The sequence below is a fragment of the Lissotriton vulgaris genome, unplaced genomic scaffold (genome assembly GCF_964263255.1).
Source record: "Lissotriton vulgaris unplaced genomic scaffold, aLisVul1.2 SCAFFOLD_1463, whole genome shotgun sequence".
Lineage (NCBI taxonomy): Eukaryota > Metazoa > Chordata > Amphibia > Caudata > Salamandridae > Lissotriton > Lissotriton vulgaris.
Window position 1 is genome coordinate 205,062 of NW_028247109.1, and position 17,177 is coordinate 222,238.

Consider the following 17,177-nt stretch of genomic DNA (forward strand, 5'->3'; position numbering starts at 1 on the left):
CATGAAACAAATGTTCATGATGCATAGAGCCCAAAAACGTGTAGCATCCAGTGGACACCTCACTTCAGTTATTCTGTACAATAAATATATGAAAAGTGAGGGCCCCAATTGTACTTGAGCCAGGTAACCAGACCAGCTCATAGGTTTGTTCTGACTAGACCTAGACTTGGGTTGGCCCATTGATTGGTGGCTTTCCCACAATGAAAAAAGCATCCAGTTGGACCATGCCCATGCGATGGTCACTCGAAACAGAGCACCCTGCACTTTATGCTAATTTGTACTCTCTATATGAACTTGAGGATTGTTTATCTAAAACCAATTTTTAAAAAATATGCTATTTTTAATGTTGATGATGCTATGAAATTGATTTATGAATTGAATTCTCCGGACCAATGTTTTAATATTGCCACGTTTTTATGTAAGTCAATGCAGCTTAGGAAAAGCATGATTTTTAATCCTGTTTTATCTGTATAATTATGTATCATTTTGCTTATGTGCTTTTATGGTCATTGTTCTTTTAATGCACCGAATAAAGCTTCATGAAATCAAAATGACTAAGCAGCAGGCTGTGGTTGACCAATTAACTCTGCTACTTGGGCTGAAATCACACCAAGCAAGTAGGATGCTTCAATGATTTCAGAAATGGGGCAGATTGTGTAAGCAGCTTTCAGTAATCCCTTGATAATCTTTCAGACAAGAAGCATCCACAAAGTTAGTATACCGTTAATATCTAGCCTTGATATGGCACACAACTCTGTCACATAAATGCAGTCACAGTCAAGGTCTTCATCACCATATTTGTTGTTTGGAATCGGAAGTAACATTTCAAGATTCAAAATATTGCACTTTTTAATCAAAATGTTTTCAGTTGCCAGTATTATCTGCTCTTTGTGAGGCGGCTGTATTATCAGATGCTGAGTTTGAGTGTAAGCTAACAAACTCTCAACTGAATGAGGGACACACACAACAAAGGTATGACTGATAACAAATCCCTCACTCTTTTTATTTGCATATCAAACAACTGCAACCGACTAGACAATCAAGAAGAGCTACTGCTGCTGGATTAAACCTTAAACTTCGACTAGAAACACACATTACCCCACATTTCTGTGAGGAAATCTTCTGGAATCAGCGGAGAGAACCACACATATCCTACCTCTCAGCATTCCCCCAAGTCTCCCAATAAAAATGGTGCTTCACTTGTGTAGGCCGGCCTAATGCCACAACAGAAAAGGACCCAAAACACAAAATGGACACATCAAATTTGTTCACTGAAAACGGACTGTTTTTTGCAATGTGGGTAGCTGTGGATTTTGAGCCCAAGCTCAGCCGGCACTTGCGAAAACCTAGCAAACCGTCTCATTTTTGAAAATTAGACTCAGAGGAATCCAGCATGGGTTGACTTATGTGGCTCTATTCTTTCGAGAAGCCCTTGCAAAACCTAAACTTTGATTAAAAACTCAAATTTTCTCACATTTCTTTGATGAAAACATAAAGAATCTGCATGGAGGCACATATTTCCTATCACCCACCATTCACCCATGTTTCCCGAAATAAATGGCACCTTACTTGTGTGAGTAGATCTAGTGCCTTTCGATCTAGTAGCTGTAGATATTGGAGCCTGGCTCTGCCAGCACCTGAGGTAACCAAGCAAACCTACACATGTTTGAAAACTTTTCAACCAAGGGAATCCAGGGGGGCATGACTAGCGTGGCTCTCACTTGACAAATTCACACAGAAGCCCCTGCAAACCTCAAACTACAACTTAAAGCATACATTTCTGCGACAGAAAGTTCTGGAATCTGCAGTAAGCCATAGATGTTCTCCACTGTGAGTTCCCACATTTCTCCCGACAAGAATAGTGCCCCACATGTGTGGGTGGTCTAAGAGACCGCCAAACAAAAGGCCCTACAGTGCAACATGGAGAGGTCATTTAGAGGGGTAGCTGTAGCATTTGGCGCTTTGTTCTGCCACCATACATGGAAACCTATCAACCATACACATTTTTTAAAGTAAACACCCAGGGGATTCCAAGGTGGGGTGCCTTGGATCTCAAGAGGATTGCTTACCCACAATGCCCTGCAAACCTCAAACTTTGTCTAAAATCATGCATTTTCTTTACATTTCTGTGATTGAAACTTCCGGAATCAGCTGAATTCCATCACCATTCCTGTCACTCAGTTTCCTCACTTGTCCCAAAAAAAACACTGCCCTGCTTATCTAGCTGGGCCTGGTGTCCTCTACAGGAGTGGATCAAACCAAGATCAATGAGACACGCCCCCAAACAAAGAAATCCCTGGACTCTCCTCTTTCCAGTGTGCCTCCAGAAAAAATGGGGAGGCGTTCTGTTCCCCTAAAACCCTAACAGATGGCAGAGAGAGCACTCACCTGCTGGCTCCTCCACCTCCAGGGGGAATCTGTGGCGTTGGTGCTACTCATCTGTTACCTCAGCCTGTCTCAGATAGCGCTGATGTCACAGATGGGTTGAAGGGGGAGTGAAGCAAAAGCCATTCTGGTTCACCCCCACCCATTGTGAAAAAAGGAAAACTCTGGTGTAAGCAATGCAGGCTTCCTTTACATCATCCCCAGTGTCTGCCATTGACCAATGCCTACACTAAAGCACTAAATCTTCATCATGTGTTTCAATTGTCACCATCCAGTGTGCAATTAATTACACAATTCATCTTGCAAAGCAAGTCCTTGCCACAAAAATTAACACAATTTGAATCTTAGTATGAATTAAGGACTTTTCTCCATTTACCATATTTTACCTGGGGTATTAGCAGACAGCTGGTTAGTAATCTGTGTGTTGCTTATTCCCATAACTTGGACTTCTCTTCCAGAGAGGCACAGGTTTGGAATCTCCATGGAACGAACGGTGAAACGGTTAGCACAAGTATAGAATATGAATGATATGGGCTGCCCATTCAACCACCATCTGCATATGGGACAATCTGGGCTGCTTCTAGGACTGCACAAAGCATGTAATCCACGTCCTGTCTCAAGCACAGTCATTGCGAAATTCACTGCATCCAAAACTCAAAATCAATGGATTTGGTTGATACACTGGATTGTATGTCATTTTGTTTCACATGTGTGGCTGCAACACAGGAGCTACAGGCATATTCGTATGGAATTTCTCCTGATTCTGCACATTACTCATAGTCTGTTAGGCTGGGGAAACAAACAGTGCCTGCCTTTGACTTGCATTCTGCTGCACCTGAATCTGATCTGGGTTCTGTCTGCACCCGTGCTTCCAGCGTCCGATGACAAGCAGTGCTCTTCTTCAGGAAATAAATATTTACACGCCGTCCTGCACTAGGGTAATAAGCACCTGTTACCCTTAATACGTTATCCAGGTCGTTAATATAAAAGTTAAATAAAAAGAGAGCAAATATACAGCCTTGCTGGACTCCCCTTTTAATATAAAAATCCCTCGTAACCCGCAAATCCTGTAAAAAACTAACATTGGCTTTAGTGGACTTGTGCATGTCCTCTAGGAAGTTAACAATACTATTATCCACTCCCCGCTTCCTTAATGGACTGCCATAACCTCCTCCTGTTGACACAGTCGAAAGCCGATGACAGATCCATGAAGGCCAAATGGATGGTCCCAGAACGTGCAACGGTATACTTGCTCAATATCAAAAATAAGTTAAGACATTGAGCTATAATAGACCGACCACGCACAAAGCCGTATTGGACTTCCGACAAAATCATATGTTCCTCAGCCCAAGATGTCAGTCTCTGAAGAAGGATCCTACCTACCACCTTTACCATTGAATCAATGAAAGATATAGGTCAGTAACACAGAGTGCTATTTCTGTCACCTTTTTTAAAAACAGGAACTATTGTAGATGTTGCCCACGACTCAGGACAGCCATGCTGTGCTGCCGCGCTAAAAACAGATTCTAGTATTGGCGCCCAAAAGGAGGGATCTTACTTAAACAGATCTGGGGGGGATCCCAGGTGCTTTGCCTGCCGTTAAACCCATTATACCTTCCAAAATTTCGCCTGTCTCGGATTTTATTACTGCCTCATGTGTATCACGAAGCGCACTGTCACTGTGCCCATGCCAGCTATCAAACATAGATTCAAAGTGTGCTACCCACTCCTCCTCGGTTATATAGGATTCAAGGCCCTCCCCCCTTCCTGAGTAAACGGAGGCCTGTTCACAATGCCCCAAAACTTCGAACCATTTCTAAGGGTACTAGATTCTAGCAATTCCCTCCATGCTTCATCTTTTAGTATTTCCTTTTGAACGGTGAGTGCCGCCTTATACCCCCTGCGACAGTTTATAACGTCAGTTTGATTTCTGTTTTTTTTTAACAAGGCTTCCCTCAACCTTTTTGCAGCTTTGGAACAGTGGGATTCAAACCATCTGGGTCCAGACCTAACATGTCGTTTTACTGGGGCGGATAGAAGCATGGACACCTTATGCATAATGGACTTATAGGCATCTAAGATCTCTATTCACTTAGACCGCTCCTCTAAACAGAGGGACCGTTCATTGCTACATGCTTATTTAAACTCATCATAACATTTTTATGGAGTTACTTGAGACCATTTTAATCTACGCCTACCATCGGTTGGTCGTAGTAGGCCAAGATCCACTTCCTCCGGACCCTTATCTGTCAGTAAGCCTGACAGATACCGCGTTAGGGGATTATGGTCACTAAATTAGCTCCCTGAGATTTTAAAGTTATTCACAAATGACTGTAGTGAGGACGGAATTTAAATGAAATCTATAAAGGATCCTTTTCCCTGACCCTTAAATGTGGGCACGGTAAAGTTGGTGCATGGGGCAGTTAAAGACATTGTGGCCACCAAGTCTAATTCATTAATCATGTCATTTAACATCTCACCTTGGGCTGAGTGTTCAAAGTGAAATCCTTGTATACGTGGGCAGCCTAATTCAGACATACAAGCCGTAAAAGGCTCGCCACAAGGGTGTATATTGAAATCACCAGCTACCAGAAGACTATGAAGACTAGCATTCAATTATTGTTTTATAGCTTCTCCCAGTGCAAATCGATTACTGCACTCTGTTGGGGGCAAAAAAGAGTTATAAAAATTAACAATGCACCAACTCATACCTCCTTTGCTGGTCGTTTTCACCTGAATGCCAGGATGAGAGATGGTCATTAACTGTAATTTACAGTTAATAGCCACAGAAATATATGTAGCTAAACCGCCTTTGTCTCCCACTCCTGGATGGTCTAGCTGGAACAAAAAAGGCCTTATAACCCTCCAGGAGTAGGTCACCATCTGGCGACCATGTTTCCTGTAGGCAAATTACCTGACATTGTTTAACAAAAGCTACCCATCTAGGATCCTGTAGTTTCGCTGCTAACCCCACTATATTCCACGATAAGAAGTTATTAGGGGACTTCCTTAATGGTCGTACGGCTACATCCTCCTGTTCCTGGGTCGATACCCCCTGCTCGGGCCCTACTAGAATAGGACCCCCCAGTCAATCACATTCTTCCATGCCAGACAAGGTATCAAACCTGTTCTGTAAAGCTATACTACGGTTGGTATCAAACCGCCTATCTGCAGGTATCAGTGGATGAACCCGGGGAATAGAATGGAAACTGGGATATGGCCTTACGTGACCACCCCATCTATTAATTCCCCCCTGCTAACCATTGTCTCATCCCTGCTGATGGACGGCCTATAGAAAAAGCCAAAGGGTAGTATCTTAATGGCGGAGCCTACCAAGGTGGTCAGGCTGAAATCCCTGGAAAGTAACCTACCAGCTATATGGGGATTATCAAAATTTATAATACAGTCACCAATCCCTTGTTTACGTGAGCCCCCAATCCAATTAACCCTGCGTGCCATAAGTATATTATTAAGTATACGCGGGCCAATCATGGTGTTTTGTGTATATCAGTGATTTATCAGTGATTTATTTTATTCAGGAGCTGGTCATAATCTTTCCTCTTCCCCGGTGGAAATGCAGGAACATTCCCCAGAATCACTACATATGGAGTTGATTCTGGTGGAAGGTCGATAGTAGGGAGGGCTACCACATGCAGGTCTATCTTCTTGTATCTTATCTCTCTGCAGGTAGGGGCTCTGCAGGTAGGGGGCCCTACTAACGGACCTATACTAACGGACTTTGGATTGGTTGAACCATTCACAACCGGCACCCTACTAGTAGCAGATAGCCTAGCATCAGAATCTCCTCCAACCCTGTCTTGTCCTGCTCTTCCCCCTTCCATAGTAGCTAAAGCTGTAGGTATGTTCGAAATTGCCATTGATTTCACTGAGGGAGCAGATACCACCATCTTATCTAGACTAGACAGCCTATTTTCAACACAGCTTATTTTCTGCATAATGGGATCTATTATTATATGTAACATAGATTCTAACTTACCCCAGAAATCACCCTCTAATCTGCTTCCAGATACTGGCCCTACCTTATCTTGAAATAGAACAGAAGTATAAGCCTTGCCTGCTGAAGGGTCTACATCCTTAGTTCTCTTTGGAGGATTTATCACAGGTTTGTTTGATTTCAAAACACCCCGGGTTTTCCTCACTACCCCAGGCAAACTATTTGGGCGATTAGTTTTTCTCGTAGCTTTCTGCCCTCTAGTTCTCACTTTAGTTTTGATTGGGCTAGAGTCCTGCTCGGCAAGCATGGGAGAAACAGCAATATTTGGTGTTACCGAAATTCCTACAAGAGATTGGCTTAGCTGATCTTGCTGTAAAACCTGATTTGGGGTCATTGAAGCTGCAGGAAACGCGGGGGTAAGAGAGAGCCTACCTTGGGCTGCGAAAGGCTCCAGGGATAACCTACGTTCTGTCATCAAAATGTCATTGTTAAGAACTGATTCAGCCCTCGTTAAGAAGGCATCTAGAGTTCCTACCACGCTTTTTCCTGGAACAATTTTACGCCTTCTCATTCTTAACCCAATAAATAACTTTCAGTAGTTGTTTCAACAGCTCCCTGCAAATAAGCGATAACAATTTCAATATAATCAGCATGTGCATTAAGAGAGTAAACATGAGTGCATAAATCTATATAAGCCACGATATGAAATGTTCCTCTTAGCTAAAAATGTATACTATATACAAATTATTTTACAACTAGCGTCTTCTGAGCAAACAAGCACATTAAAATTCTCCAATGCCTATATCTTGCAAGAATAGATTCTTGCTACACCATCAAAATCGTTTCCAAGGCTTTAAAATTTATACATCCACTTCCGGAAGCAAGCCCTGGGATATCCAGATAGTGCCTAACTTGCACATGGAGCCGATACCGGATAAATATCAAAACTGACAGTACCTGCACTAAAGTCCTTCCTGACGTACGGAGCTCCCAGGTACTATCTTAGGTCACGCCACTCAAGATAGAGACAGCCTAGACCCGCATCTACAAGGAGAGAAACCCCAACCTCAAAGTACCACTCCTGGCTCGTCACTGGCAAATCCAACCAACTGAATATTACACGTTGCCTTCACCCGATAAGTTCCTAGTACGTGGCACGTTCTCTTTCTAGATCGGTGGATTTAGAGGGGGGGCCTGGCCTCGTCCGGTCTCCAACGGGCTCAGACGGGCCCGCCCTTGGCCCAGGCTTCGCCCGGCAAGGCGAGGGCCCTGCGAGCCTTATAAGCGCCTCCTGGCGCTTGCTCAGCGCGTTAGTGGCGTGTGCACCGCAGGTGCAGCCGGGTAGTGAAGTCCAGGCAGGGGCGGCAAGACCTCTGAGGCAGCAGAGTTCCCTTAAGGCAGGTGTCCCCAAAGTTGCAGCAGGGCTCCCGCTCTACCAGAGCCTTACAAGCCTTATAAGCGCCGCCTGGTGCTTGCTCAGTGCGGTGGCGGCGTGTGCGGCGCAGGTGCTGCCGGGTAGTGAAGTCCCGTCAGTGGCGGTGGCGGCAAGAGTCCCGAGGCGGCAGAGTTCCATTAAGGCAGGTGTCCCCAAAATTGCAGCAGGACTCTTCACTCTATTTCTTTTCCTTTCTATGTCCACTCGATCCCTTTCATGTATTGCTTCAAATTGTGTAGGTGCAGTTTGCCATATTCCATGTTTCAGGATCTCAAACGTTCTTGTATTAAAGTTACCCTCTATAGTGAATTTCAGGGTCTTGTCACTAGATGTATATTCATGCCTATTTTTCAACCACACATGTATAATACTTGACGTCTGTCAGCATTTGGAATGCAGATAAACCTTCAGAAAGAATCTCCTCTCCTTTCACAACAGGTACACTAGGGACTTTAGACTTTTTCAATACAACACCTATTATTCTCATTCAAAATTAACCCAAAACTCACAAAATAAACAAATGTGCAAACAGCCAGTCCCTGAACGACTATGGGAAAGGTCAACCAATTACAATGCGGTTGTAGCAGCACCTAACCATTACGAGCACAACCCCTGATGTCGTCTCACCAATCCCATCACGGCTCTCATTGTCATTCAACCAATGACATAGTGACTTCATGAATTAGGAATCAACACAGATGACTTTAGCCACCACATACACACAAATACATTAAAATCTTGTATGCTCAACTCAAACAAAGAAAAAAACTGAGGAACTAGTATTTCAAAATACTAATTCACAAGTTACACTAAGGCAGATTCCCGTCCAGCAGTAGTTCACCCCTGATTAGTATATTTATGTTTTTGCGCAGAAAAGAGAGCAAATAACACCAACCTGAATTAGTCATGCATCCCCTAAAAGAGAACTTGTTAATTAAGAAAAATCACAGTGTGAATGCTGCACCTCAGAGCACACTACCTTTGCAGATACGTTCAGCAGCAATATCTTGAGGTCTTGGATTACGACAGATATGATTACCTTAACCAGCAAACAATATAACTAAATCTCCTTTTGACATAATATTAAAAATACGTCAAATAGATCAGAACCACAATAAATAAACCACCAAATGTACCAAGGATCAACAATGCAAAACCAAAGAACTCACATGCAGTATAACAATTCATTTCTCAAACACGACATTCTCAGCTACAAATCCCACAATATATCATTAACTCATCAAAACACTCTGTCCATTGCATTTTGTTCAGGAACAGCACTGGAGCATCGAAAATCAGCAAATAATCAAGTTTTAGTTCTCTGAAATATAGAGAAAAATACAGATCAGTGACAAAAATTAATCATTAACAGAGGAACTCTCCTCTCTTATTCTAAACCCACCTTCTAGTACCGCAAACGGTAGGCACGCGGGGCTGTAGGAAATCTATATACCAGTGGTACATCTGGGATGGTGTTAACTGCAAAGTGAAGAGGCAGTTGTCCTAAGAGACAAGAGTCAAAACAGCATTTCAAAAATATAGAGTCAATTACATAGGATTTACTCAAAAAAGGGAGTTCAAGATCAGAAATTTAGATAAAACTATAAAGGTTTATTACAAAATGCAAAAGGCATTATACAAGGAATTATAAAATATTCAGGATCACCATCAGAAAATGCTAAATCTTAACTGTGCAGCAAAATCGATAAGAAATTGGGCAGCATCCTTAGTAGTGACCAAAAAGATCTGGTTCACTCCCAAATTCATGGGTTTGTATGTTCTGCTGATTTGTATAGCTCAGTAATCACAGAGAGTGTATGCACACGCTTGGGCAAGGTATGTAGGTTTGTGTTCCCAAGGTGCTTGTATGAAGAGTCAGGTCTCTAGCTTCTTGTGGCTCTGATGTTTTGAGGGAGATCGTTCCATGTCTTGGGTTCAATGTAGAAGAATGAGCGACCTTCAATTTTTCTTTTGCAGATTTGGGGCATGTGTGCGAGTGAGAGTGAGGCAGAGAGCTCAGGTGTCTGGTGGGTTGGTGAAAGTGTATGTAGCTGCTCCTGTGTTTTGTAGGGCTTGACATGTTTGCGTGAGAAGCTTGAATTGGCTGCACTTGTGACTTGGGAGCCATTGAAGCTTCCTGAGATGCGGTGTGATGTGGGTGCGGCAGAGGGAGGTCGAGAATGAATCTTGCATCTGACTTCTGGATGGTCTGTATTCTGTGTAGAAAGATTTTGGAGATTCCAGCGTAGAGAGTGTTGCTGTAGTCCAACCTGCTGGTGATGAGTGCTTGTGTGACGATCTGTCTGGTGTTCTGAGGCATCCATTTGAAGATATTTTGCAGCATGCGTTGGATGTGGAAGCAGGAGGTGCACACTGCATTGACCTGAGCTTCATGTTGAGCTTGTCATCTAAAATGGTCCCATATTTCTTGTGTGGTCTGTCGGTGTGGTTGTTTGTCCTAGCTCCGACGGGCACCAGGTGAAATTCCATTAGGAAGTCTTGTTGGCGAAGACTAGTACTTCTGTCTTGTCAGAGTTGAGTTTCAGGCAGTTGATTCGCATCCCACGATCATGGTCTTGCATAGAGAGGATATCAAAGAGAGGATGAGTTGGGTGTCATTGGTGTAGGAGACAATGGTGATGCCTTGTGATTGGACGATGTTGGCTAGCGGTTTCATGCATATAAGTTGAAAAGAGAGGGGTTGAGAGACCATACCCGTGGGAGACCGCAAAATAATCTGAAGGGTGGAAGCCTGACCCTTTGGGGTCTTCCATGAGGAAGGAACAGATCCATTTGAGAGTGGATCCTTGTATGCCAATCTCATAGGCTTTTCTGATTAGGGTCTTGTGGGAAACAGTGTTAGGCCGGAGAAAGGTCCAGAAGGATGAGGGCTGCTGTATTCCTGGGTTCAGGATGTTTTGAATGACGTTGATGATCGTGATAAGTGCTGTTTTAGTTCTGAAACAGTTTGGTGTGTTGTCTAGAAGATTTTGAAGTTTGAAGCAGGTTGTGGGTTGCTTGATAACGGCCTTCCTAATCACTTTGACTTTTGGTGAATTTCCCCTCCCTTTCAGGGGGGAACTCTGCATTAGGTATGTTGCCTGTCTCTTGGTTACCTCTGCTGTGCCATACGTGTGGAGGCCAGCCTACCAGGTCTTATTGAGTGGCCTTGTGTCTCTATGCAGGGATTGGAAAGGGTTCATCGAAAACTTTATTTGTAGTGAACAACACAGGGTTTCCATTGGGGAATAATAATTTTCTCTGGACACAAGATGCAAAAGAAAACTGCTAAATGTGCAACTTAACATTTCTACTATACTGATTTGAGGTATTTGCGTAGCGAACAATCGACTAAGTAAGAAGGAGGACTACTGCAACCATTTTTATACATTCTATCACAGGTACAAATGTACTATATGGGGTGGTAGTATATATCGTGAGCAGGTACTCAAAGGATGCAGTCATTGAATCTCCCTACAGAATATTGAGTCTGTCTGATAATAACTACTAACTACTCCCACCTCAGCATTATTTTTTTATTAATGGCTTTAATAGTTTGTAGTGTTGTTCTAATAATGATATATCCTTATGGCTGTGTACATTTATTACAAATGTATATTGCTGTTGCAAAGTGTATGAGGTTTAGACCTAGAATAAACTAAAACATTATTTTGGTCGGAAATTTCATCTTCCTTCTTAGAGTGGTCTGTTGTGAAAAATAATTGTGCTCATTTGTGGTGAAATTTCACACAATGCTCTTTTAATCTGTAGTGGTTACAACATTGCAAGTGGCAGACAGATAGATTGCTGGGCTTCTCTTGATAGATAGATTTCTGTTCTTGAGTAATTTGTATGTTACATTTTCACAAATAGTATTGTTTTAAACAAATTGAACAAGCAATGGGACGCCTCCGGGCAGCTATTCTGCGCTTTACAAAATTCATTTTCATTTCATTCATTTCATTTTTCATTTCATTTCAATGGTTTGCACTAATGACACTGCAAGTTAACCATAGCAAAAGACTTAATAAATGCATTGGTAAACAGTTTCAAAACAATGCAGGCAATTGTACAAAAATGCTAAGGAGGACACAGCGGTTTGTGAATGTAGGTTATAATTTTACAAAAATGGCTTACTTGCACTTTTTTGGGGGGGGGTGGTATTCATGGAAGACTGCCCCTGCCAAATGACTTGATCATTAATGTTTGACAGTATAATAACAATATTGTTTAATACGTGTCTTTGAATGTAAATACAAAACTAAATAGAACTTCTGTTTTAATCTCTTCTAGTGTCTACTGGGACTATGCAATGACTATTCGTTTAGAAGAAATTGTGTATTTACACTGTCACCAACAGGGTAAGGATCTTTCTTTAAATGCAAAGGTGGAAAGCTGAGCAAAAAGACACGATTTGCCTGTCCTCCATGTCAATTTACTCAGATTAAATGTCTTTCAGTGTTACAGTATTTATTTATTTATTTATTGTTTCACTTGACACCCTTAAAATATTTTTAAAACGTGCACTATGATAACATGTCAATAAAAACGTGAGCACAGCAATCTATCAATAAATTAATTGAAGAAAATAAAAAACAAGTACAATGAAATGCTAACAAAAGTGTTTTCATCAAAGGCATATTCCTAAGAAAAAGAGCATGTTTAAATTCTTCAGACACAGTAAAGTGCAAGTGCAATGGAAAAGGTACACATAACCCTTAGGCAACATCCTGAATAAGATAAAACTTATGCATCTCTATCAATTAGAAAACATTAGAACATTTGGGAATTATCATCTTTTCAGATGTAAACAGTTTGTCAACCCACCCAGGGAGTTAAAGTGCAGTGCATAAAAGCAGTGCAGACTTGTGCATAAAGTAAGTGTGTTCAATTATGGAAAACAACCAGGTTGATAGACCCCTTACCTACTTCAGTATATTCCTAGTGGTGAGGGCACCTCTCCCTAGCAGGGCCACATAACCTATAAATATGATGCTACAGATGTGACCACATTCATATCGTCTGGTTTAATATGTAGCACCATTGCTAGTTTAGCACATCTGACCACATAGTGTTTAAAAGGTGGTAAAGCCACCTCCGCCGGGCGGCTGCATATTTTTTTACAGAACTGCATAAAATGGATTTGATTGTCCAGACCACCAAAGCTACAATCACAGCAATTGGATCAGCCAACAAATATATTTATACGTATAAGGAAATCCCTGGTTAGGAGGATACCTAGCCAGAATCTTAAGTACAATGTTCGCTTTAATTCAGTGTATAGTATGTCTAGATAGTCTGGGCACGATCGGCCATAGATGTTACTGAAATAATTGCTCAGAAGAGATCCCGGCTGTAGTTCCCAGCATGTTTTTTTCTTCATGTATGAAAGTGATTGAAGACAGAATCTCCACTCATGCACACAACAGCAAAGAACTCTTCAACATCATCAAGGAGCTCGCCCAACCCACCAGCGAGTCCACCGACATCCCTCCCTCACAAGACCTCTGCGACAAACTCAGCATCTTTTTCCACCACAAAATCAAGGGCATCTACGACAACTTTGATGAAGACAACCAACACAACGAACCCTCAGTAACCACCTCTACACCCTGAAGCCAGCAAACGACAACTGGACAGTCCTCACCACCGAAGACACACTGATGACGCGAATTGAATCCACTCCGGGGGCCCCACGGACCCCTGCTCCCACCACATTTTTAACAGAGCCGCTGAGACTATTGCACCCACGCTCTACCACACCATCAACCACTCCCTGGCAACCGCCTCATTCCTCGACGACTGAATACACCCTGAGATCAACCCCCTCCTGAAGAAACCCTTGACAGACCCCAGCGACCTAAAAAACTACAGACCCATCCCCCTGCTCCCGTTCCCAACGAAAGTCATCGAGAAAGCCATCAACAGCCAACTCGTCACATTCATAGAAGGGCACAACATCCTCGACTCCTCCCAATCCGGCTTCAGAAAAAAACACAGTACGGCAACCGTCCTCCTCGCCGCAACAGACGACATCCGCACCTTATTGGACAAAAGAGAAACAGCAGCCCTCATCCTCCTCGACCTCTCAGCGGTGTTCGACACAGTCTCTCACTGCACCCTAATACGCAGACTCCACGACGCAGGAATCCAAGACAAAGTCCTCCACTGGATCCGCTCCTTCCTCTCCGGTCTCCGGTAGAACACAGCGGGTGAGACTCCCCCCTTTCCTCTCGGACCCTACACCTACCACCTGCGGAGTCCCCCAGGGGTCCTCCCTCAGCCCTACGCTCTTCAACGTCTACATGGCTCCGCTCGCTCCCATTGTCAGGACCTACGGACTCAACATTGTGTCATACGCAGACAACACCCAACTCATCCTCTCCCTATCCAACGAACCCAACACCGCCAGACACAACTTTCGAGAAGGCATGGAAGCTGTTGCCAAATGGATGAAAAACAGCTGCCTACAACTAAACACCAACAAAACGGAAGTACTCATCATGGGCCCCATCCCAGACACCTGGTGGCCCGCTGCCCTCGGAAGCCCGCCCAACCCCATGGACCACGCACGTAACCTGGGAATCATCCTGAACAAAGAGCTCAAAATGGACCGCCAGATAAACTCTGTCCCGTCCTCCTGCTTCCACACCCTCTGCCTCCTATGTAAGACCTTCAAATGGATCTCCCTCGAACACATAAAGATTGATACTCATGCCCTAGTCACCAGCAGGCTCGACTACGACAATGCACTCTATTGTGGATAAAGAAAACCTCACCCGCAAGCTACAGAACATCCAAAACGCCGCTGCAAGACTGGTCTTCACCCTTCCAAGACACTGCCTCATCTCCCAGCACCTGCGCACACTCCAATGGTTCCCCATTGAAGCTAGAGTTACCTTCAAGATGCTAACCCACGCTCACAAGGCCCTCCACGACACCGGACCAGCATACCTGAACAGCCGACTCAAATTCCACCCACCCCAAAGGACCCTACGATCATCCTAGCTCTCCGACGCCGTGGTCCCCCGCACCAGAAAGACCAGATCGGGAGGTTGCTCCTTCTCCTTCCTCGCGGCCAGAGCCTGGAACGACCTTCCACTCCACCTCAGATAGAAAACATCGCTCCCCATCTTAGCAAGAAACCTCAAAACCTGGCTCTTCGACTGTCCCCTCCTTGATGGACTGGAACCTGCAACCCCCCCAACCCCCCCAGCGCCTTGAGACCCTTACGGGTGAGTAGTCACGCTTAACAAACACCTGATTGATTGATTGATGTATTCATGACACCGTTCTTTAATCAAATCAGCAGTATCCTTTCTAATACTACTAGGAGCTTCCCAAAAAGATATCAACTGTAGTTCCTTTAATATTTTTTGTACATGTGACGACCATATATGGCCTTGGCAGGAGCAGCTAGGTGTGACCGCCACTTGGGTTTCTCAATAAACTGTGGTCTTAGGGTTTCTTACCAGTCTTACCCAGTAAAGAATTGGCCTGAGAGCAATAGTTTCTGATTTAGGAATAAAATTATGCTCTGTGTATAGTGCCGCTAGAGGGGTACCTGGCACAAGCCCCAGCAAATTTCGGAGGAAATTATTCTCAACTATTTGGAGTGGACAGACATTCCAAACCCCATAGTTTTGCACCTTACAGTGTGGCCACCACTGCCCTTTGCTTATATATTTGTAAAATAACTCTAATACTTCTGGCACCATTCTGATGTCTAAACTTTAAAACTGCTACGGCCCGCTGTCTCAAAATTAGCGTAGCCTTCGGTATTTGGCTGCACCATTGCAAATTCTCTGTAAATCGAGTTCCCAAATAGTCAAACTGCCTGACATTATTCAGGGGAATACCTTCAATGAAGGTTTAAAACAGGGGGAGGGTTAATGACTTCCTGTCATAATACTCCACAAAATGTGTTCGTAGCCTATGGGCAGCATTTTCTGTTTGTGCGTCATCCGCGTATAATAATTTCTAATAGAGACGTCTAGCCGCAGATTCCTTAACTTAGAATACCCCCTGGCATCAGACTGGATCAGGAACATTTTGGGCAGCAGCACCTCTGCGCGCCGGGGGTGGGGGAGTGGGGGGCAATGGATGTGACGTCTGTGGAGCCATATATGCCCGGCCCTGCGCGCCAACATCAGTTTTCTTCTTTCCCGCATCACATCGCGGATCCTGGAAAACCAGCACTTCCTGGCTTAATTGTGGGCCTTTTCGGTACCCTTGGTGTCGTACTGGAACAGTGTGCAATGCCCTCCTGGTTTAAAGCCTGTGAGGCCTGTGTGCGTCAGATTTCTGGCACTGACCCGCATCTTATTTGCATGTGGTGCCTTGGTGTGCACCACAACTCCAAACAATGCAGGGACTGTCAGCAGATAAAGCCGAAATCCCTACTCGAATGCCGTATGAAGCTGTTGGTTGCACGGCTGTCCGGCCCAGCCTCTTCTCGTCGCCGCTCTCCCTCTCCAGGGGGGGGGGGGGCTCGTTCCCGAGGCTGCTCCTGCGACCGGCGCCCTAAAAAAGGTAAGCGGAGCCACAAGCATCCACTGAGGTCCACTTCTTGTAGGCGTGCTGCTGGCGCTCATTCCTCTCGTAAGGGGTAAGCTAAGGGTGCCTGGAGGTCACCTCCTCAATACCCTCTGCTTCCAGGAGATGGAGCGCCCAAATGGAGGCTCTTCAGGCCTACTTCGAGTCTCCCTCTCTCCCTGGCACGCCTTCGATCCCCACAGAGGCGGAGGGTACTCAGGCCGGGCCCACGTCGGCGGATCCTTCCCCGACCAGGGCTGTATGCACCGACACCGGAGCTGAGGCGACGACGTTGGGCCCTAGCCAAGACCGCGCTGGTCGCTCTAGCACACACCGCCAGTCAATACATAGCCCTGTGCGGCTTCCTGCGCAGACGGTGGAAGCGGCGTGAGCAACTCCTGCGACGCCAGGCTCACACAGCCAGTCAACGCATAGCCCTGTGCAGCTTCATGCGAGGACCCGGCGTCGGGAATGCAGGGCTCAACGCAGGGCTTGACGCCGGCTTCGGCGTCGGGCTCCACGCTGGGCTCAGCGGCGGGCTCCACGCTGGGCTCGGCGACGGTCTCCACGTCGGACCCGAAGCAGAGCTTGACATCCAAACCTACACCTAGCTCTAAGCCTGATTCACATCTAGGGCAACGCATGGCCCCACGCCGGTCGATGTAGAGATAGCACCCCAAGTGGAGGCATGCGACGTCCAGCCAACTCCAACACGGCGCCCACCAACGCCGCTATCGACGCATCCATCGCTGCCGGTGTCCATGCGTTCATCGACAACGGTGTCCATGCCTAAGGTTGACCTCCCACCGGATTCCTCGCTTCTGACTCCTCAGCGGTGTCAGGTGACACCGGTGTCTGCTGCAGCCC

General features: G+C 45.0%; 1 protein-coding gene across 1 annotated transcript in view; it reads left to right on the plus strand.

Moving 5' to 3' along the window:
- The window catches only part of LOC147665634 (small G protein signaling modulator 1-like), a 518,897-nt gene that overhangs the window by 188,210 nt on the left and 313,510 nt on the right, over positions 1–17,177 (plus strand). Inside the window, exon 6 of the mRNA XM_086949626.1 lies at positions 12,069–12,136. Coding sequence (XP_086805752.1) covers positions 12,069–12,136 — 68 coding nt within the window. The remainder of the gene's footprint in view (positions 1–12,068; positions 12,137–17,177) is intronic.